This window comes from Dromiciops gliroides, chromosome 5, assembly GCF_019393635.1.
Source record: "Dromiciops gliroides isolate mDroGli1 chromosome 5, mDroGli1.pri, whole genome shotgun sequence".
NCBI lineage: Eukaryota > Metazoa > Chordata > Mammalia > Microbiotheria > Microbiotheriidae > Dromiciops > Dromiciops gliroides.
In genome coordinates, this window is record NC_057865.1 from 87077573 (window position 1) to 87102449 (window position 24877).

Consider the following 24877-nt stretch of genomic DNA (forward strand, 5'->3'; position numbering starts at 1 on the left):
TTACAAATGAGAAGATATACTTATCTATAAACTTTTTCATGCTCTAATAAACATCTTATCATTTAACACAAATCACAATACAAATTGGAGACTGCAAAAATACCTGTACTATGCTTTGATTAGAATATAGGGGGGGGGAGGGTCGAGCTAGGTGGCACAGTGGATAAAGCACCAGCCCTGGATTCAGAAGGACCTGAGTTCAAATCTAGCCTCAGATATTTGACACTTACTAGCTGTGTGACCCTAGGCAAGTCACAATCACACTGCCCCACAAAAAAATAAAAATTTTTTAAAAAGATACACACACACACACACACACATATATATATATGTACTAGAAAAAACAAGATTACTTCATTCCCCATCATGTGCTAAATATCTATTGGGAATTTCAATGCAAGTCCAACTTGTACCTATCTATCTTCTGCCACTACTTGAAGTCTTTATTCTTTAATTGAAACTTGTAGCCCTTATAATTCATCAAGTGCATTTATATAAATGTATAGATATACATGCTTATATATATATATATATACACACACACACACACACAATAAACAATGGGAAATTTTTTCTACTTATATAACAAATAAATTTTGTAACTCATTTGTGAGTCTATGTATAGGAAAAAAGCTCACAATAATTTAATTATTTAAGTTTATATAGTGACAAATTACATAGATAATAAGTATTAAAAGTGGGATAACTGGGGCAGCTAGGTGGCACAGTGGATAGAGCACCAGCCCTGGATTCAGGAGGACCTGAGTTCAAATCCGGCCTCAGACACTTAACACTTACTAGCTGTGTGACCCTGGGCAAGTCACTTAACCCCAATTGCCTCACTAAAAAAAAAAAAAAAAAAAAAAGTGGGATAACCAACTGAAGTTGTCTGACTCTAAAAAGTCCGGGCTCTTTCCCCCATGTCATGCTACTTCTCTACATTTCCCCTTTGGACCATTTCCCCCCTACAATATTAATCCTCTTCCTATCTACTGACTCCTTACTTTGTGAATACAGCTTGGTCTCTCATCTCCTATCTCCCTCTACTATTCTCTCATTGTCCTATTTCTCTCTTTCATAGTGAAAAGCCTTAAAAAAAAAAAGCCATCCTCATTGCCTTAAGAGCAAAAATTGCTTCTTTTTTGTCTTTGTGTTGGAGGCACCTAGTACATCGGGCCTTGCACTTAATGTCTGCTTCTTGGAAAGCAAGACTTCAAACTATTTTGCACAATGTACTAATTTTCTCTAAAGTTAGACTTTTGTAGGCAACAAATTACCTTTGAAAAATCTGCAATGGCTAAGGCAGGAAATAATGTTCATGTTCGTTTCTTTCTCTCTCTCTCTCTCTCTCTCTCACACTCACACACACACACACACACACACACACACACACACACACACACGTTTGAGGTGAGCTGCCTTATATTTCTTCCAAATTATGCAATTCAATGGTCATATTATCAAATGCCCACACCTGACTAAAACAAATGGGAGAAAACTAAAAGAAAGCTCAGTAACTTCAATGTCTTTTGAATGAACTGTTTGCTAGTTTCTAAAATTTTGAATTTGTTGATCTGAAAAGTCTAGATGGATACATGCTCATCTATTTGTTTATTTAGGGTAGACGTTACATGATATTACTGGTAAGTTACCATTAATTGGATCTAGTTAAAGAGTGTTTAAGGGGGCAGCTAGGTGGCGCAGTGGATAGAGCACCAGCCCTATATTCAAGAGGACCTGAGTTCAAATACGGCCTCAGACACTTAATACTTACTAGTTGTGTGACCCTGGGCAAGTCACTTAACCCCAATTGCCTTAAAAAAAAAAGTGTTTATGTTTACTGATAGCCTGATGTAACAATGGATTGGGGTGTCTACAAGCCAGAGGCCTTTGTTCTACTCCCTCTTATTTTTTTCTAAAGTTACACCTCAAAACCCCTCAATAGCATCCTCCATTAGCAACTCCTTTGCTCTCTCTAGTCTTTGATGAAAAAGTAGCCCTTCTCTTGGCTTAGTCCAATCACCCTCTATGCTTCTGCCTTTGATTCCTTTTGCCCTCCTATTCCTTCCAAGAGCTTGTTGCTTTGATCATTGCTTCACACCCCTCCAATCTTCAATATTTGTCTACTTGTTTGTTCCCAGATTCCTATCAATCCAACAACCTTAAAACCTTTGCATGGTCCCTACTACCCTCTCGAAGTTAACATCATATATCTTTCTCCTCTGTTAAATATCCAACCTCCTAGAAAAGGCATTTATATTAGTTGTCTTTATTTTCTCTGTCCCCTTCCACATTGTACTGACTTCTAGTTTCACAACTAAACTGAAACTACTCCCTATGGTCATGGATAATCTCAACTGCTAAACAGAGCAGCCAATTTCTTAGTTCTTATTCTTCTTTATCTCTGGCATTATTTGACATTATTGATCACTTCCTCCCTCTGGTACTCTCTCCTATCTGGATTTTCACTACACTGCTCACTCCAGTTCTTCTACTTGTGTGACTCCTCCTTAGGTTCCTTTGCTGGACTATCATCTCTGCTTTAAAGGTAGGTAGATTCCACCCCCACTCAGGAAGACTCAGATGTGGGTGTGTCTGTCTCAGATCTCATCTTACAAGTGAGTGGGCACCATTATATTTGTGCATGACTTCCACATCTACACATACAGCCTTAATCTCTTCTGAAATACAGCTCAATATCACTAAATACCTATCAGAAATCTCCAAATAAATATCCTGAGGGAATCTCAAACTAGCCATGCCCAAATTGAACTTATGATCTTTCCAACAAAACCCATCAGTCCTTCAAATTTCCCTATTTTGGAGGCTATGGTATTATGGAAAGAATGCTGATTTGTAACCTGAGAACCTCAGTTCAAATCCCAGCTCTGCAACAACCATGTGTGACTTGGACAAGACACTTAACCCTCTCTGCATCTCAGGTTCTTCATTTATAATAAAAGGAGACTGGACATCATGATTCCATAGATTCCATCAAGTTCCAAAAGAATCAATCAGGGAACATTAAGTGCCTGTGTACTATGTATAAGGCACTAAGCTTAGTGCTGGGAATACAAAGAAAAAAGAAATCTTTTTTTTTTTTCCAATAAGCTTACATTCTAACGAGGGAGATGTGTAACCCTAAAAGAGAAGGCACTACCAGCTTGGGGTACAAGGAAAGCCCTCTTATGCAATGTGTGATTTGGTTCAGGTATAAAGGAAAATAGGGATTGCAAGAGGCAGGAGTGATGAAAAAGTACATTCTAGGCATGTAGATGGGAAATGGAATATCATGTTTATGAGGAATTAGCAAGGAGGTCAGTGAGGCTGGATCATAAAATACATGAAGGGCAGTAACATACCAAGAAAAGCAGACAATTGGTAAAAGGCTACACATCTGATCTTTGGGGCAAAAGAGAAGCCACTAAAGATTACTGGGGGGTGGGGTAGGGGTTGACGTGTTCAGATGGATGCTTTAAGAAAATCATTTCCAGCACTGTGTAGATGATGGAACTTCCCGGCCTCCTTCAGGTCTGTGCTGAAATTCTACCTTCTACAGGAAGCCTATTCCAAGTCCTTTGAGATTATATCCTCTCTCTGTTGATAGCACAGTGCCTGACACATGGCAAGGGCTTTATAAATATTAGCTATTATCATTATAATTTCCAATTTACTTGGGTATATCCTGTTTTATGTAGTTGCTTATATCTTGCAAACTTCCTGAAAGCAAAAACTATCTTTTACTTTTTGATATAACTTCAAAGTTTAGGACAGTGCTTGGCACATGATAGGTGCTGTACTGTCTGATATGAGTATACTGAAGAGGTGATCTAGCCTAAACTACAGTAGTGGCTATATGGAGAGAAGAGGACAGATATGTAAGATGTTGTGGCGATATCAGTGGCAAGATTTGGCAACATGTTGGCTAGATCACTACAACAGTTTCCTAATTAGCCTTTCTTGACAAATTCTACTTAAGTGCTGATTTAATTAGGGAACCAGCCCTACTTAATCAACTATAATGGTTTCCAATGAGAATAAAATATAAATTCCTCTGGTAAGTTTTTAAAGCCATTAAAAAAAAACACCCTGGTGCCAACCTATTTTTTCAACTTCACTGGAATTCATTACTTCTGCCTCATTCTACAATCCAGGCAAACTGGCCCTCAAATTGATCCTCACACAGGGGCACCCTGTCTCTGACTTCCCACAACCCATTCACCATGCCTGAAATGCACACCCTTCTTGCCTCCACCTCAGCCCTGCAGCTCAGCCACCATCTTCTGCATAAAGTATTTCCTGATCGCCTCCTCTCCCCTGCCCCGCCATCCCCACCCTCCTTCCCAAACTACCTTCTATTCAATTACTTTTTATGTATTTGTTAATTTCATATTTATAATATATTTTCTTTGAAAAGTTTTTTAAACAGTAGAAAAGAATATATCTAAGCATAACAGCAAAACACAAAAAGACTACATAAAGCTATAAATTAGAATGTTATTATACTTGCTCTTTAAAAATATATAATAAATTCCACATATTATTTTTAAAATTGTCCTGGTTGTCTGGGCTCCCATATTTAACTTTCTTCTGTTCTCTTTTTTACATTTAAAAAATGTTACAATGGCTCTCTTTTTCTTTTTTCTTTTTTTGGCTTAACTACTACTAACCTTCTTCCCCTATTCCTCTCCATGACAACAATTAAATAGAATGGGGTGGGGGTGGGGGGGCTCTAACCTTGTAACAAACAGTCAATGAAAATGAATCCATATAGCATCCATGTCCAAAGATGCATGGCTCCACATGTTGTACATAGCTCTGTGAGCAGGTGGATAACATGGTTCATCCCAAGTCTTTTGGAGACAAAGCTAGTGGTTGCTTTGAGTCAGGGCACTTAAGTTTCTTGAAGTATTTTTTCCTTTACAATGTCGTCCTTGTATAAATTGCTCTTTTGGTTCTGCTCAAATCATTGTGTCAGTTCCTACTACCCAGAATTCTCTAAAATCACCTTTTGTCATCTGTTGTAGGGCAATATTTCATTAAATTCATACCACACGATTTGTTTAGTCATTCCTTGATTGTCTTAAAGGCAAATTAAAGCACTCCCTCAGATTCTGGTTCTTAATTTTTATCCATTCCCCCTTTATATTACACCCCTACAGGCTCAAGAAGTTTGTTTTGCTTATGAATACTCCCTTCTAAGTATTATCCTATCTTTTAACCACCACCTCTCTGCCCTCCACTCCTGATGCCCACCACCAATGCCTGCTTGTTCTATTGAGCTCTGTATGTTAAACTCTCCTTTGGCTTTGACAAAGTGAAGTTTATCTGAGAAGGTGCTAGATGATGCAGTAGATAGAGCACTGGGCCCAAATGTGACCTCAGATACTTAGTAGAAGTGTAACCTTGGGCAAGTCACTTGTTTGCCTCAATTTACCTAACTGTAAGATGGGGATGATAGTAATAGCAGGTACCTCCCAGGGCTCTTGAGAGGATCAAATGAAACATTTGAAAAGGGTTTTGCACAGTTCCTGTCACACAGTAGGAGCTCTATATATGCTATTACTATCATCATCATCATTTGATGTCCACTGGACTCCATCCTCCATGGTCACATACTCTATTTTGTATGTTCTTCTTATGAACCCCAGTTATAAAAAAAAGAACGAGTCCGACATATACAAAAATATTTGTGGTGGCAAAGAATTGGAAATTGAGGGGATGCCCATCAATTAGGGAATGGTCAAACAAATGTAACAGAATATTATTGTGCTGTGAGAAATGATGAGCAGGCAGATTACACGAATTGATATTGAGTGAAATGAGTAGAACCAAGAGAACATTGTACACAATATAAACATTGTGTGATGAACAACTGTGATGGACTTAGTTCTTCTCAGCAATTCAATGATCCAAGACAAAAGATTCATGATGGAAAATACTCTCCACATTCAGAAAAAGAACTATGGAGTGTTAAGGCTAAAATTCTAGCTAAACTGTCTAAAATATCTAATGAGTGGTCGCCAATAAATTATAAGCTTTAGCAAGAGTTAGACTTTTAAGCATTTATTAAGGAGAATAAGAATTTGGTAAAGAGAGAGAAAAAGGCCTAGATTCCTATCTATTAAAGGGAGAGCACATTTCTAGCTCCCTTCTCCGCCAGAGTCCAGAGGAAAGAGCCCGAGACTGAGTGCCAGTCTCTTCCTTCCTCCTCCCACTAGCCCGCGTCACTTCCTGACTCCTGGTCTTGCCCTCAAAGACCTTCCTTTCATGGGCAGAACTCTTCTACAGTAAGTATCCAGCAGGTGGCGTTATTCCAATCGTTACAGTAGTCTGAATACAAATCAAAGCATACGATTTTCACTTTTGTTGTGATTCTTCTCTCACAACATGACTAATGTGGAAATATGTATAACATGATTGTAATGTATAACTGATATCAGATTGCTTGCTGGCTTCGGGAGGGGGGAGGGAAGGGAGAGAAGGAGAAAAATTTTGAACTCAAATGAATGTTGAAAACTATCTTTACATGTAATTGGGGAAAAAAGAAAAAGAAAAAAAAAGGAAAAGTTCCATATCTTTCTTCCTTTTACCAGGTCTTCTCTTTCCCCCTTTCAAAGTCTCAGAAAATAACCACTGTCCCACCCAAGACATCTGGTTTTTACATTTTAATTCCCTCAATACTCTTTGAAATCATTAAGCTTTTAAGGGGAAACTTTTTTCTTCTCCCCTTATTAGAATGTTACCACAACATCTTCATACAGCTCTTTTTAGCTGCTCAAGTAAGTCTACTTTAGGAAGCTTCTGGAGTCCTATGTTTTGTATTTCAAAGTTCCTTCTTTTGTCTTTTCATAAGGAATACTTGAATACTACATTAACAATCTTTTTATTCCCCTCTAGATTATGCACAACTTTGGGTTAAATTATTCTTGTTTGTAACCTTAAATCCTTTGGTTTTTGGAATGTTCTCATATGCTGGTGTTTCAATGCTACTTCTGTAGTACAATGCTAATGAAGAATCCAATATCTCCTCTCCTTCTCAGAAGCTTCTGGTCTTGCAGATGGTGGCTATTTCCTTGTCACTTTAATTGCTTCTTTCTGGATGCTTACAATATTTTTCTTTTTTGATGATGAGGTTCTAGATTTTGGCTATGCCATTCCTGATCCTCTTCAATTTGTGATTCCTTCCAGAAGACCAGTGGGTTGTTGCTATCTTTTTGTCCTCTGGTTTTAAAAAATCTGAGCATTTTTCATTCATGATTTCTTAACACATAGTGTACAGCCTTTAAAAAAAATCATTTTTTTAAAGAATCCAAAGATTACATCTCCTTAGCTTGTTTTCCAAGTCGGGTTAAAAAAAAACAACTATCTTACATTTTTCTTTTTTCTTCAAATATCTTTATTTCATTCTGATATTTTGAGTCATTTGACTTACTGATTTGTTTGGTCTATTCTGATTTTCAGGGAGTCTATTTCTCATGTAGGTGATTAATGAATGTTTGTTGCATTGGCTTGTTCTATGAATGATTTGGACAAATCAAATTTGGGAGAAGTATCTAATATGATAAATGAAGATCAAGATTCAGGTTGGAAAGCTGGAATAAAATCTGTAACCTTAAATTTCACAGGATGAAATGTAAATTTCTACATTTAGGTTCAAAAATTCAACTGTCAAAGATCAAGATAAGAAGTTGTGAACAGCAATTCATATGGACAAAATCATGAAAGCTTCAGTTAATTTCAATTTAATGATAACTATTAAAAAGGCTAATAGAGGGGCAGCTAGGTAGGGCAGTGGATAGAGCACCAGCCCTGGAGTCAGGAGTACCTGAGTTCAAATCCGGCCTCAGACACTTAACACTTACTAGCTGTGTGACCCTGGGCAAGTCACTTAACCCCAATTGCCTCACTAAAAAAAAAAAATTGCTGTTAATTAAAAGAAATAGAGAATTAAAAAAAAAACAAAAAAAAAGGCTAATAGAACATCAGGTTCCATTATACTAAAAGTAGTTTTAGATCATGGAAAATAATGGACAAACTATAACCTTGGAATAATGAGGCTGAGATGCTAGAAAGGTACTGGATAATCTAGGGTCCAGAAGACAAGATATCTGAGTTCCAGAAACAAGAATCGAACTTGATGGTGAGCCAACCACCCACCTACTGAGGCAGGAGGACTTTAGAATTTTCTTGTTTTTGAGGAAGAATGGTTTCAAGATGTGTTTGGAGACAAATAGGCAAAAGTATTCAGAATAGCCATTACAATTCTAAATTATCTGAAATAACATTAGGGGTGTGTGAGTGTGGCAGTTATGGGTGGAACTCTTACCCAAAATGACAACCTTAGGCATCAAAGCAATAGTCGTTACACTACTCAATAGCAAAAGAGCAGTTTCTAACTTGTAATAAGACTCCCTAAAATTCATCACTGAATCTAAAAAGTGAAGGAAAAAATCTAAATAAGTTTAACAAAAAAGTCCTATGCCTTACAGATTGCTTTTATAAAATGTTTATGAAAGTGGGTTAACAATTACCCAAAGTAAAATCACTAATGGAAAGACAATGGGACAGATTTTATTTACTACTCTGCATATGGACTTTTATATAAATGGATTGCAATAGATACAATAATAAAGAAAAGCCTATTTCATATAATGAAATTAAGTTCAAGTTCTATTTATGCATGTGACAAATAAACCTGCACACATCCATTTCTCTTATTTGGTAATATAGATAATAAAAATCCACAAATAATGACAAATATGTCAAGTAGTCAACAGACTCATTCAGCCTTCTCTAAATATTTTCATACTGAGGCAAATAACAAAACTGCCTGGTTTAAATGTAAACACCAAGAAGAGGTAGCAGGAAGGTAAGCAGGAAGAGATCAACTAATACTAAAACTGCCAGATGTATTTTCCTAGCTTATGAACCCAATTTATGAGAAATGCTGTCGATAAATAACTAGAACCTAGGTGTCCTGATGCCCAGTGTTGTGTTTTCACTATGCCACAGCACTAGGTTAGTGACAGACATATACTGTACAACCACATGAAGCAGGAGATAGCTGCCTGATTAGTACATCTTTTCAGGCCCCAATAAAAATTCCCAAACCTATAAAGAAGTCAAGATGACAGGTAAAGAGGTAGACATGAAACAATCAAATTTGGACCTTTTACCATATGGATGCTTTGCCACTTTTAGGCTCAGCTCCCCTCATAAAGGTACCAATAAGCAGTGAAATGGCCATAAGACAGGGAATACTAGGAAGGAGGATTAAAAAAAAAATCAATAAAGTTAAATGCTTTACTTCTGAATTAAAGAATTTCTCATTAAAAAAATCTGACAGATAAAAACTGTAGTCCTAGGAGACTTTCTAAAATCATTTAAGTATTTACAAATAAATAAAAATAAAAACAAAATCATTTTGGTAGATTTTTAAAAACAACCTTAATTTCTCTAAAATGAACAATTCGCTAGAGTGCTATATGCAGAGAATCTAGTTATGTCCCTCAGGATTTTTAACTAGGCTCTAAAAGCAAATCCTTCTTTATATGAAATATGCCACACAACCATTAATGTCTGGAGAGAGCTAAAATTTTAAAGATAATTCTTAAAATTGCCTAGCTTAGAACTCAATTTATGTAAGTTCAAAGGATACAAATTTCAGTGGTCTATTGGAATTTTAATCTGAAATCCTGGGCTACTTGGATTTTACAGCCACAGTGTATAATAAAAAGATTTACTAAAAACTTTAAAAGAGATATATTAGAATGGATAATCTAGAATAATACCTGCAGGTACATAAAAGGTGTCAATAAGATTTTTGAAAGATAATTAAGCCTAAAGAAAAACATGTGTTAGAAGTTTTTAAAGGTTCCATTGAAGGGGAAAATCTAATATATATTAAAATATGAAAGGAAGAATTTTGATGGCTTTTAAGATATTGTCAACATTATATTATTATATATTATATATGCACACCATGTATATAAAAGCGCTGAATAACTCATGGATCATCAGTACATGGAAAGATGATTTGGGAAGAGATCAACAATACCAAAATTCCAAAGGATGACATATTTATGGTCCAAAATGCAATTAAGTTCATTCAAAGAAGAGTACTTAAAAATGTCTATAGAATTTGTGAACATTCAAATAATCTCTCAGCAAATCCAGCAGTGCTTAGAAACCCAAGAAGTAATGTACTTGTGTAGCAGTCTGAGATTTTTTTATTGAAAACTAATAGTGTCCCTCTCTCAGAAATTTCATTTTGTCACTTCAGGAACAACTAGCTTTGAGAAAAAGATGAGGATGAAGAGATTTTCCCCAAATCCAACCTCAAAGTTAAGTTCAAAAAAATTTTAGTAGAATTTTTATTTACAAAGGAGAAGTCACTCAACTTTTCCCTGTTAAATTTACTTTTATCTATAATGAGAAAATCTATATTTGGGGGGACTTGAAATAAACTCTCTAATGGAAGGAACTGAAAGTTGTAAGAGAGGGTCCTATAAAATGCTAAGTATGAGATCACATGTGTCCAATATAGTGGAAGCTTTTGCACTAGGGCACCTAATGCACTAAAATGAAGTAAAAGAATTTCATAAATAATTACAATTTTCATTAAATACCTAAAGTCAAGTCCTATTCTTTAGATAAACCCAGAGCTACGTGACCTCTTAGGGAATTTAGATATCAAATAAAAGATAAATGTTATACATGTATATGCATAGGGAGGGAGGGATGCAAAGTTCAAGAGAGCATGAGAGAGGGGAGGGCAGGGGAAGAGAAGGGGAGAGGAAAAGGGAGAAAGGGAGTGTTATCCTTCAAAATACATTTGGAAGGGAGAAAACCTGGTTCAAATTATTCCAGCAGCCACAGATGAAAACAGAAAAGTAAGAAGGAATGCTAGGGAATTCAAATATATGAATTAATTTGTCTTCCTATACCACCTATAGAAAGAAAAAAAGCTGTCACAAAATATAAAACTTTTATTGGCAGTCAATCTGGGACTGCATTAAGTATCACAAAAAGAATTACAGAATAATGCCTGCTTTCTGCAAATTTACAGTCTGAAATGGTCCTAATGTGAATAGAGCACATGTATATTCTCTCTCTCTCTCTCTCTCTCCAAGTGTGTATATATATATATACATATATATATACACACACACGCATATGAATGATTTTTTACAGAATAAAAAGCTTTCAATAATTACATGAATGAATTTAAATAGTATTTATAATACAAGTATTAGTAATACAGTATAATAAGTATTTACTCTGTCTTATTTATCATCACACTGACTGACTATATCCTCAAAGAAGTGCACTTTATTAACAGTGCAGTTAGGTAACTATAAAATCAGAATGAAAATCAAAGAATAACGATGGGCATTTCAGATCCAGACTAGAAGGTCAAAGGGAATAGTTACCCGATTAACTTAGAAAGGCTTCCCAAAAGGGTATAAGATTTCAGAAGCTCATGACTAAAGAGAATGGTTTTGCAAGCTAGATGGGGAAATATACAGACATATCACCCAGGAGAAGACTTCGATGATAGTGTATGATCCTGAAGTGTTTTCAATACTCAAATGAGGAAGTTGTGTTTTATCCTAGAGGAATTAAGAAGCCACCAAAGATTCTTGGGCAAGAGAGTGAAATGGCAAGACTTTGGGACATTATTTTGGTAGTTATGGGGAAGACAGGCTTGGGAGGTGACTGTAAACAAGGAAACCAATTAAGTGGCTGTTTGTGAGAAGAGGTAATAAGGGCCTGAATTAAGGTGGTAGTTACATGAATAGAGAGAAGGAAGTGAATTCTAGAGATCTAGAGGCAGAATTAACAAGATATGGTAAATGACTAGATGTAAGGGAGAGCAGGGGAGGAAGAGTGAAGAATCAAGGATGATTCCAAGACTGGTTGCCTGGAAGGCTAGTGGTATCTTTAACAAAACCAGACAAGTTTTGAAGAGGTGTAGGTTTAGGAAGGAAAAGAAAAGTTGCATTTTTACATGCTATATTTGAGATTCCCAAAAGACATCTAAAGTTAAGATTCCCAATAGTGGAATTAGAAATCAGGAATGATATTAGAAATTCATCCATAAATCTATAACTGAATCCATACATACTGATAAAATCTTCAAGAAAGGGTATGGAGAGGAGAAGATTGCCCAGGTTATACCGATGGTTAAGTGGGAGCTGCAGGACCAGGAGCCAGGTTTTGACTCTTAGTACAGAGCTTTTTGTCATAACAAATTATTTACAAATTTACCATAGCAAACTTGTCTTTATGTTAACAATCTAAACACTAGTCAAAAATGCAATCGTTATTAACTTTTCTTATTTAATATGTGAGGCACAGCTAGATAATACCAATCATTTCTACCAAAACTACAATGCAGTTGTTTCTATAATTCATCTCATAGTCACAAATACCTCATTCAACATGACTTTTATACACCTAAGCAATCCTGCCTCCTGAAAGAACATAAGATAAGGCTACTTTAATCCTTTCAAAAAATTACACTATGGGGGGGGGGGAGGAGAGGGGGTTTATCCCTTTAAATATCCTTCCTAGTTAAGAAATTAACATTCTCTCTCATGTAATTCTTACACAAATTGTACTTTTACTTTTCTACATCTCTTGTTAATTACATGATTTTATCTGTAATAATCTATTCATAAGGTACTGATAACTTTGGTTACTCCCCCCACCAAAAAAGATGAAAACTTTGCATAAATTGCTTAGCACAAAGTTAATCTTATAATGCAAGGCATAAAGAGGATCTAACAGCTATTATATGACTTATCAGCTTTCCTGAAAGGGTCACTCTGTACACTTTCATAAAACTAATTAAATACCTTAACAATGTCATTGAAACTTCATGAATCTTTCAATAAATTACAGCCTTCCTCTACAACATGTTTTCATTTATTAATCTAACTTAAAATGCAAAGTGCTATATAAGAAACCCTTCCACAGTTAAGTAGGGCCACTAAGTTAATTCTGATTATATGGTTTAAATGCAAAGAATAATGACCACTGTAACCTAAGACACAATTAAAACTATCACTATCTGTCACAAGATGTTAATCCTCTTATTTCAACAATGACCACAGTTTTTAAAGGAAAAAAAAATCTTTACTTAAAAACCCATTTTGGAAGACATTTTACAATGGGATGGTTCTAGAAATTTAAAAATACATAGTATGCATAAACAGCACCTAGTCTTAGGCTTCATACCATGACTAAAATTGTTTGGTGGATTGACAGTTCATAAATGAGCACAATACTGACACTTCAGGTCACCAACTCTTAAAAGGGTTCCGTTAAGAAATGAAATATTACTTGATAATAGAAAAAAACTTTCTACTTAATGTACGAAAAGACATCTTTGTTTTCGTTAAGTTTCACACATTTAAACTTATCAATGATATCTTATTTCATACATGCTAGAACTGATGTTCCACGCTTAAGCAATTTTGTTAGTCAAAAATTTCTTATACAATTACAATTCAAAATATCAGATCTAATTTTATTTCTAATCACTTCACTAAAGTACAAGTTACAATTAATTCAGTATTCAGATGGCCTTAATTAAAAATACATTATTCTTTAACACTTAAACACAATAAACAGAAATATAAAAACTATTTGAGGTTTTAGAGGTTCTACTTATTTTCAGGATTATAGTAACTAAAGGTTTTCAGAAAACTCCTAGTAGGGCATTTATACTTTTACTAAGTTGATTTTATGTACATTAGATACAGCAGAAAGAGAATTTGATTTGACATAGCAGGTAATGACAAGTTCAAAATAACTTCAATTCTAAATTATGGACTAAATGAAAACATTTTTAGTAGAAGAAAAAAGTAGAAAAAACCAGAGAGGTAGCCAGCAAAGCAGTTTGTGGAGATAGACAACATTACAAGTTTGTCTTTAAATCTTATATAAGAGAAGGAATATCAATCTTTTTCAGTGCTTGAAAAGGATCAGTGGGGAAAAAAAAAAAAAAAGAAAAAAAAATTGTCTTTTAGGGGCAGCTAGATGGCGCAGTACATAAAGCACCAGCCCTGGATTGGGGAGGACCTGAGTTCAAATCCAGCCTCAGACACTTGATACTTACTGTGTGACCCTGGGCAAGTCACTTAACCCTCACTGCCCCAACCAAAAAAAAAAAAAAAGAAAAGAAAAGGATCAGTGATTTTACCTGTGTAGTCACTTTGTCCACTGATAAAAGATCACAACTTACTAACATTTCCTATTTAGGCCCTTTCTTTTCTGTTGTAAGCCCTCATCACCTCATTTCTAGACTATTGCAATAGCCTATTGGTGGATCAGCCTGCCTCAAGTCTCTTCTTAGTCCAATTTATCATCAGTTGTCAAAACAATGTTCTTAAAGTGAAGTTCTGATCTTGCCATCCCTCCTCATCTTTGCCTTCTAACATCACTGGCTTCCTTCAAGTCTCAGTTAAAATCCAATCTTCTCTAGGATACCTTTCCCAATCTCTTAACTCTAGTTCTTTCCCTTGGCTGATTTCCAATTTATTTTGAGTATAGTTCTTGGGGGTACATAGTTGTTTGCATGTTGTTTCCCACTGGTCTGAGTTCTTTCTTCAAGCTCTTAACACAGTGCCTGGAGATAGCATACATAAATTACTAGGTTCCCCCAAACCTATGCTGTGATGGCCAATCATCTGGTGATGAACCTCTCCTGACTTCACTGGGCTGGTTCTTAGGAAATAGATAAAGGTATATTGCCACAGTTACATTCAAGCTTGCTGTACCACTTAGCACTGCCTTTGAGAATCCTAAGACATTTCCATGACACAATGAGATATTAAAATTCAGATTTCATCAACATATAAAAATCCCAATAAAATGCAAATAATTATAAAATTTGGTGCTCCACCAATGAGTTCTGAAATTTGTTTCCTTCCACAATACAAAATTAAGCATCAGCTCATATAAATATCTCCACAATAGAGGTATTATGTGCATCAACTGGAGAAAGATCTATCGTAATGCACAAAAATCCTAAATCCAATCCAGAGATAATGCCAAAAACAAATGCCCACCCATGCCCCTTCCTTACTAATCCCACCCAAAATATCGTATCACTAATCATCTCCTATATGCCCTTGAATTTACCATAATTTTATACAGAATGTGACAACTTTCAAAGTATCCTTAAAAGCAATATTCCTAACACAAATCACCAAATTAAGGTCATCTGGAGGGAAAGACATACTGAGTATGATTATTTACAGTTAAAAAATATGAAACCATGTTTAACATCAGAATTTCTGCTACTTTTTAGTTTCCATAGTTTTTGCTTTAGTGGTATGTGTGCATTTGTATGTCTTTTTGATAATTTTCTGCATGGTAGCATTAACAACTTCAATGTGTTTGGAACTGTTTATGCAATTGTTATGACAGATAAGCCAATTGGATGATGATACAAAATGGAAGATACTAAAAATATTTAGTCTACTACATGACTATCTAAACCAATATTTGAAGTAAATAAAGCCAGTTTCCCATTAAAGCAGGTATGACTTTGTAGGTCAGAATTTTTCAAACAAAAAACAAAGAAAATCCAAACCCAACAACAATCACCCCAAAAAACACAAACAAACAGAACACCAAGGACAGTCAGTGTTACACTGAGAGAAGACAAAGACACTAATACATTGTGGGTTACTGTGATTCTGTCCAACCATTAAGGATATCAATTTTGGATTATGCCCAAAAAATGACAAAATTTTCACTCTTTTTATTCAGCAATCCCAGTATGGGGACAATACCCCAAGAAGAGCAAAAAGAAAAATGAAGTTCCAATATGTAAAATAATATTCACAGCAATACTCTTTATATATTAAAGAAATGAAACAAAGTTTGTGCTCATTATCTGGGGAATGGCTGAAAAGGCTATTAATATAATGGATTAATGTTGTACAATAAAACACGAGGAGTAAGAAGATTTCAGAGAAACATAGGAAGAAAATGTATAAACTGATGCAGAGAGAAACAGGCAGAACCAGGAGATGGAGATGGGGAATGAATGATTCAGATCTGACTAACATATAGAATTTCCAGATCAGGAAACTCCCTCTACTGATACAGATCAGTACCTCCTTTTCAACCTATAGTATCAGAGAATTAAAATTAAGTAGGACACTGAATGGTTAAGTGATGTGCCCAAGTTCACATCACCAGGAAGTATTAGAGCTCTTATTTAAACACAGGTCTTTCTGACCATGAGGCCAAATCTCTGTCCACTACCCTAATCTGTTTCTGGAGAACTAAAAGAATAAATACCATGACAACAATGCAAATTAAAAGATCACAGTTAAAAGGAAGATAAACAATAAGTAGTAGAAAAACCATTTCAGGTTCCAGAGAACATATAGTGAAAATTACCTCTCTTCTCACAGGAGAAGAGTGAGGGAATAGTGTATATATGATCAAATATAGTCCCTAGATTAGAGGGTTTTGCTTAATTGTTTTTCTTTGTTTCAAGAAACAGTTCAATCTAGAACGTAGGAAGGCTAAAATGACTGTGATATGAAGACAAAAGGCATAACTAAAAGGTATTCAATAAAAATGTATCATTTTATGACTACAAAATGTTTGAAAACCTCTGCTCTGGACTATGTTTACATCAGTGGTTTTTTTGCTCTGTTTTCTCTCCTTTATGGAAGATACAATTAGGAAAGAAGTAGTCGCACTTGGGCTAAAATCAACAAATTGGTATATAATGTAGGCTTAAAAAATATCCTAAATGTTATCTACTGGGGGAAAGGAAAGGAAAGCAGTGTTTATATGAAATAAATAATTATAAATAAGTAACATGACTGATATGAGTTGCATACTTAATAACAGTAATTATCTTGGTTAAAAACAAGTCATGTAATTTTCTCTATTCAGTGCAGCCAGAAATTCAAAAATCTATGAGAATTCTGATCATTACCCATATTTATGTAATAATCAATAAATACTCTGATAATACTTAACATCCTCTGGACAAAGAGTATTTTCGACAGATTTAAGAAAATCTATTACTTGTTTTATATAGCCTTAAGTATATTCACAGTGCTGTATAAATGTTTATTTAAATACAACACTGCTACTACCTACTGGGTAGGTTATACTGAGGTTTCTTTTTATGTATGAATTGGAGTAAAATGACACTGAAACCCTTCTAATTATCAAATTTTACAATCCTGTGGTGTTAAATTAAAAATTAAAACTATCATATCTTATTAAAAGTGTATAATTTTAAAACAGAACTTAAGAGTTCTAATAATAACTTTACCAGCAACTGAGTTAGTACAATATAAAATCATATATGTTTCTTGGGCTTTGGGATACTAGGGAACCAAGCTTTTTTCTGATGTTATGAATCATGGGCAAGGTATTCTAGTAAAACAGCAAGTAAAGTTAAAGGGTTACTGAATTTTAGAAACCCGTCTTATTTAATAGCTGTTACCATAGTGTTTAGCTACTGCTGTTCCTCCTGCAGATGGGAATTCATTGATATGATTAAATTTGATGGTATGATAATATATGGTAATCGTGATTAATCAGAAACTCACTAGCAAATGGAGGATGTTGGGCATTATGTCACCTGCATTTTAAACTGCATTCCTTCCATGCCAGTCTGACAATATCTGACAGCTGGAGGGATCTCATACCACATCTGCTTGCTACTACTTATAGTTCTGATAGGAAAAAATGCCCATCATTCCTTCACTGTCTTTATTGCTATAATTACTGAGCTTTGCAGACAAGTAGTGAAAACACTAAGTGTTCCAAAAGAAAGCATTTTTTCTCATTGTAGTACATCCTCAATTCACATCTGCAAAGACCATAATCTGAAAGAAATGTAATTTGATGCAGCAGTCTCATTCAAACATGATTTGCATGAAATGCCGTATAAAGCATAATCCAAGGAATGTCAATCAACGCCACCTGATACCATGTACCCTGCTAAATGAAAACAAAATACATTAAAAGCTACCTGTGATTTGCTACTGCAACAAGGTAAATAAAAAGAAAATTTCATTTAATGGTACTATTACAATAGTAATGCCATAGCCAAACAGAATAATTTAAAAATCAAAGGCACAATAGCATCATTCCTACAACTAATTTTTCAGTGTTTTAAACACACACCACTATGTAACTGTTCAGTGGCCAAATTTGCTATCTTCAACGGGGCCATATCTTTCAAAGTGTATTCAGTGGAGTGAAGAGATGATAAAATATGCTAGCCAAGATACTTTAAAACATCATCACTTAAACTCATATCAGATTTTAGTATCTGTTGCAGATTAAAGGGAATGAAAGTCTAAAAAATCAAAACTTAAAATTCTATTTTGTTAACCTTTAATATAATGAAGATATTTCTATGATGGTTTCAAGTGACAAGCTTTATATATGACGTCTGGTCAAAGGAGTAATGAATATCAGGAAAGAAGGGATTAGAAAACTAAGTTTTAACAAGAGAACATAATAGTTAATAAACTGGTTGGAAAAACCTGAACTATAAATTCATTATTTTTTTGTTAAACCTTGGAAATGAAGGCAAAACTCACATAGAAATGAAAATAGATGTTTACTAATGTAAAGGCAATTCAAAATAATTAGCAAAATATAACACTGGTCTGGGAAATGAGATTTCAAAGCCTAAGTGGCTGATATAGCACATTTTAACCCTCAGGGGTATATGCTAACTGCCTAAGCCAATCAGCCATGCTAAGAATCTGTTATTTAAATAACTGGAGTATATCTTTGTCTTCCAAAAAAGATTCCAGCTTTCTGATAGCATGATTCAAAACATTAAATGATCAACAAAAAAAGATAAGAGCATAAGGAGTAAGGAGGATGCTTCTACTCTCCTAGTACTTTTCTTTTGAGGTAAAATTCCAGGTTGTACTAGGTCCTTCTGGTCATATTTTATTTAAACATACATTTACTCAGAATAAAAGTATGTGTATAAAACAGGAAAAGATTTTAGTCTCTGAGTCCTTTTAAATGTCATAGACCCTGAACAGAATACAGGAAAGTCATAAAATTTCAGTAGAAGCACAAGGATCTGATAAGGAAAATTCCAATGATCTCTAAGAATTTATTTCTCAAATATATTTTTTTCTTTCAAACCACTTAGCAAGTATTTCTAAAGCATATTTACTCAAAATCCTTAATTTCTAATTCAAATTTTGAAATAATTCAGTTTTACATCAACCTGATTTAAACACAATCTTGTTTTGATATTCCATATTAATTAAAATAAAGTGGCAATTTTAACTTAAATAATAGCTATTCCTAAATAAATAGCCACCAATGCAAGTAAGCATAATAATACTGATGGAATAATAACTCTTACTCCCCACTTAGTAAAAAGGTTCCTAGATGGGGTCCAGAAACCTTGTTTTTCTTAGTATTCTGATAACTATATTTCAACATAAATGGTTTCCTGTATAATCCCATGTATTTTATTTTATGTATGCATTCAAAAACATTATACTGAGGAGTCCAGAGGCTTCATGAAACTGTCAAATGGATCCATGATACAAAAAAGGCTAAGAACCCCTGACTTAAGGTCTACAAATAAAGTATTTTCCTTTACAACCACCCTGACGAGAAAGCTGTAAAAATACTGTTATCGTCATATATAAATGAAAAAAAGTTAAGTGATTTACCCATGATCACACAGCAAGCAAATGTCTCAAGCAGGCTGTGAACCCAGGTACTGGGACTCCCAAGACCAGAAGTACATACATTATGTCATAATGACTCCTAAAACCTCAATTCCTCTTCTCCTTCAAATTAATATAGTAACTATTAAAAACTTATACTTATTACTAGAAGGTACTACTCATGAATAATGTGTACTGATAATTTTACAGTTATTATCAAAATAATGTTCCATATTAAAATAACCTTGGGATGTTCCCTTCTTTTAAATAGGCTACAATAATTACATACAATGGCACTTTGTGGCGAACTTCTCATAAATTATAGGAATATAGGTTAAAACTTGGAATTTCTTATGCTTTGAATTAATTTTTAAAAAATAATCATTATTAAAACAATAAATTCTAAATATATACCTATATTTAAAAGATAATTTATGTTAGTAAGAGTAAGTTTACATATATTTGCTGGACCTTAAAATTAAAAACATATGCTTGAAGACCTAAAAGATAATAAAAATAAAATGTTTCCTAATTGATTCAGTTCACTATTTTTTAACTGTAGATCAAGTCTTCTTCAGCTTTTGAGTATAGAACTATGCTTAAAACAATAGCTATGGTGATTAAAAGTAATGGAAAAATCATGTTTTTATAAGGCAAACACTTTAATTGGTCGTAAAGGCTTATTAAACATAGGCTAGCCAATTAAAAATACCAAAAAAAACCCCACCCTCTGACCAACATACCTAATTTTTATCTTTGTATAATAGAGGGTTTCTTTCTTTGTTTCTGTTTGTTTTGTGAAGTGAAACATACCAAATATTGATAATTGTGTGATGTCAATTCTCTGTAACTTCATTCCCAAGTGAGATTTAATTGTACATAACTAATTCTTTGTTTGAAGCAATGTTTTGGTTTAAATTATATCTAAGAAATCTCGTGAACTAGTTTAATTTAGTTAACAGTACAAAGAAAATAAATATAACGCAAAATGACAAACTGAAAGGAACATGAAAAAAGGGAGTTATAACCATAATAAAAGCATTTTTCTTTTCACACAATATTCTGAATGTCACTTTGTAAATGCCTTAAATATAATGAAACAGGTATCAGATATAATTACTTTATCGAAAAAGATGGGCCACACAGTTAAGTACAGCAATGGACTTTAAGACTGAAATCACGCTTGACTTTGGCTGAAGACAGAGTTTTTCATGCTTAAGAGACCAAAATTAGGAGAGACAATACCTCCTATATATTATTAAATGTCTCCAAACAGAAATTAAAGTTTATTATCATTCAATTCTTTAAATCACTGGAGGGAAACATCCTAATCCAGAAACAACTGGCATTGGTCCTGAGAATGCTTTTTTGGAAAAGAACAATTCTCAAAGTCAGAATACAACAGTCAAAGAAAAGTTAAATTTCTCACAAAATGTAAAATATTAATTGTATTGCACTCTAAGCTTTATCTGAGTTTTTTCCCTCCAAATTATCACATAAATTTATTGAAATACAGTTGGAAAAACCACAAATGAAAACTGAAAACAACTATTCTAATTTTATAGTTGTGGTAGACACATTTTTACAAAGATATTAATTACAGTATAGACTTATGTCTATTCCGTTTACAATTTCTTGTCCATTTTGAATTTTGGCTTATATCACATTATTATTGCTTTGAAGAAAATGAAATAAAGATGAAAACTAATTCAATAATACTTTGGACACAGACCTTGAGATTTTTCCATACAGAATAATGCAAAGTACTTTAAAAGTGCTCAAATTATTTCTGCTTTTCAATGAGCAAGCTTTCATTCCTATTCATCAAAAGAAATATATTCTGCAATTTAAAACAAAGAAATGCTTACTCCATAATCATATAATTCTCTGGTTTATAAAAAGATTTAATAAATTATTTGAAGCAAAAACAAATGCTTTTTTTTCTTTGCTTATTTTCATTACTTGAAACAAAAAATTTTTTACTGATTGGATGGTCAGTTTTCACTCTTCAGTATTTCACAAATAATCACCATATAAAACAATTCTCTAACTTACTAAAAGGGTTCTTGAGCAATAACGATATCTAATAAATAAGAATAATAAATAAAAATCATAATCATATTAAAATAACTCATATTTATGTAAGACTTTATGATTTAAAAAGCACTAGATAGTTAAATCCACTTTGATAATATTATAATTACAAACAGAAGTAGATCTATTTTCCTTTTCCATGGAATTTTGCAATTTATGTATTTAAAAGGTCATTATACTTTAGGAATGTTTTGTGTTCAATATAACTACATATTCTAACTTTTATAAACTCAGAATTACAACTATAATAAAAACTAAATAATGCACTGTACAACAAAACAAGGAAATATTTTTTCCAACAAACCATTTAAGTCAGAAAAATGAAAGAAGCTATGGAATAGTTCTGAAATATATTTTTTAAATGATTTTTAAATTCCATTAAATCAAGTGACTGGGCATCTTATTTTTTTGTTTCAGAAAAACAATTTGTTAAATTTCACATAAACACACACACACACACACACACACGCACACACACACACGACAACCTTTAATAATGGAAGGATCTTTGCACTTAATACAAGGAGGCAATAATAAAATCAAAATCCATATTCTTTAAAAATGCGTTTGAACTTCCCACTGGTGACTCTGATCCAACAATTTTACAGTTAAACAAAATTAATTCTGCTCTCAAAAATCCATTGACCTTAAGCTTTTAACAAACATTTTCAACTGCACAGATTATTGTCAATATTTACAAATCCTTAAAATTATATTTAGCTGGAGCCACTTTTATTTGCTATATTAATATTTCTTTGCAAATGTATGCTTATCCATATCACAGCAGAAGGACCAGCTGCTACTCACTGGGAATCTCTGGGGTCCTACAGCAGGTCTGGGCTGGCTGGGTACTGGTAACAAGGGCACTAAAAGAAGAAAAACACCTTTCATTGTGAATTTGTTTTGATTAACAATGATACCTATCTGAAAAAGGAATAATGCAATTTACCAAAACAGGTAAGAAGCTGAAGCTTAGTGCAAATTCTTGAGCCCTCCCCCACTTTTTTTTTTTTTTAAAGAAAGCCCACCAATATTTCGAATAATAAGAAGAAATTTAGATTTCATTAGCTAAACAATTATGGATTACATTTTTCTTCAGGAAATGAGTCATTTCCTGTCTATTTTTCAAATAACTATAGCTAAAAGAACCTGAAAGAATTTTCAATTCTGTAGCTCCCATTCACCCAAAATTTAAGTACAAGTAACTTTTTGTTAATTATAGAGGAAAAAGGAAATCAAACCACAATAGAAACAATTTTTATAAGGAAGTCCACTGATTAGAATGAAGTATCACGTACTTTACTCCATTTAAAATAGGCAATTTCATAAACTGGTACTAAGTGGGTTATATACTACTACATTTTTAAAAAATTCTCTGGAATAAATATTGTGCTTTTCAAAAAAAGAAAAAGATTTGTACAAAAATATTTCTAGCAGCTCTTTTTGTGGTGGCTAAGAACTGAAAATCAAAGGAATGCCCATCAATTGTGGTAGATGATGTGAGGGAATATTATTGTGCTTATAACAACTGACAAGCAGAATGATTTCAGAAAGGCCTGGAAAGACTTGTATGAACCGATGTTTAGTGAAGTGAGCAGAACCTGGAGAACACTGTGCACAGTGACAACAATATTGTTTGATGAAGAATTATGAATGACAACTATTCTCAGCAATACAATGATCCAAGACAATCCCAAAGAACTAATGATGAAGCATACTATACACCTTCAAAGAAAGACCAGATATTAATTGAACACAGGCTGATGCATGTTGTGGCTTTTTTTTTTCCACTTTATTTCATTAAATTTTTTTCTTCAAGTTTTCTTGAACAAAATGACTAATATGGTAAGGTTTTACATAATTGCACATGTATAACCTAAATGTGATTGCTTACTACCTCAGGGAGGGGGGAGGGGAAATAGGGAAGAAAGGATAGAATTTGGAACTCAAAACTTTAAATAAAAATGCTTATTATTAAAAACACATTTGTTCAGAAAATATTGTGGTTTTATAAAAACAAAACAAAATCCAACCACATGTGGAATTTTGCAAACAAGATCTACTCTAAATTTCACAAAGAAAGTGGTAGAAAATTAAGAGAAAATAAATCTGAATAAAACAATAATTGAGGGTATGTGAGGAAAAAATTTATTTTTAGATTAATAAATGACCTCTCGACCTCAGCTACTCAGGGAATTCAGCACATTAAACTATTCTTATTTAGCAACAAGATTTCATAGTTCAAACATAAAAGTGCTACTAGGCTAGTTAAACCAATATGAAAATCTGGCTCAGAAAGTCGGCTTCCTTTTAAAAAAGACAATAAGACTTCTAGAAAAAGTTTAAAGGGGCAGAGAGGTGGAATAGGGGTGGGAAAGGGAAGGAGGGCAAGAGGGTCATTCCTCCCAAACCTGAATTGTTTTTTTCCTTTCTGTTTTACCTAACTAGTTCAATAGCCTTTTACTACATGCTTACTCTACCTCAAGGCAACTAGGCAGTTCAGTGGATAAAGTGCTGAACCTGCAGTCCAAAGACTCATCTTCCTGAGTTCAAATCTGCAAATCTGACCTCAGACACTTGCAAGTCACTTGACTCTCTTTGCCTCCATTTCCTCATCTGTAAAATGAGTTGGAGAAGGAAATGGAAAACCACTCCAGTATCCTTGTCAAGAAAACCTCCAATAACGTCATGAAAAGTCTGACCCAACTGAAAACTACAGAACAACAACAAATACTCTAAGGCACTGGATTGTGCAAAAGTAAACAAAATACTGCCCATAAGGAATATGAGATCTAGTCAAAAAGAAAGAAAGCAAAGGAAGTAAATAAATTATAAAGGAACATATCAGGAAGTACAAAATTATCTGACACACACATTTATAAACACTGCTTAATCTTGCCTTGGAATCCAAAATGTTAATTCAGAGAATCAGAAATCTCAGCTAGAAAAGACCTCACAGGTCATCTGGAACAAGAATCCCTACTCCCCTAAGTCTGAGTCATCTAAGTTTGGCTTAAAAATTTTTTAGGTGGGGGTATCCAATGAAATCAACTCCATTTGGGGAAAGTTCTAATTGT

The 24877-nt window shown here is 33.9% G+C and overlaps 1 protein-coding gene across 6 annotated transcripts in view; it reads right to left on the minus strand.

Moving 5' to 3' along the window:
- The window catches only part of RBM33 (RNA binding motif protein 33), a 185599-nt gene that overhangs the window by 82960 nt on the left and 77762 nt on the right, over positions 1-24877 (minus strand). For all 6 annotated transcript variants that reach the window (XM_043965518.1, XM_043965515.1, XM_043965516.1 and 3 more), the window contains one exon: positions 22608-22666. In XM_043965518.1, the coding sequence (XP_043821453.1) occupies positions 22608-22666 (59 nt within the window). The remainder of the gene's footprint in view (positions 1-22607; positions 22667-24877) is intronic.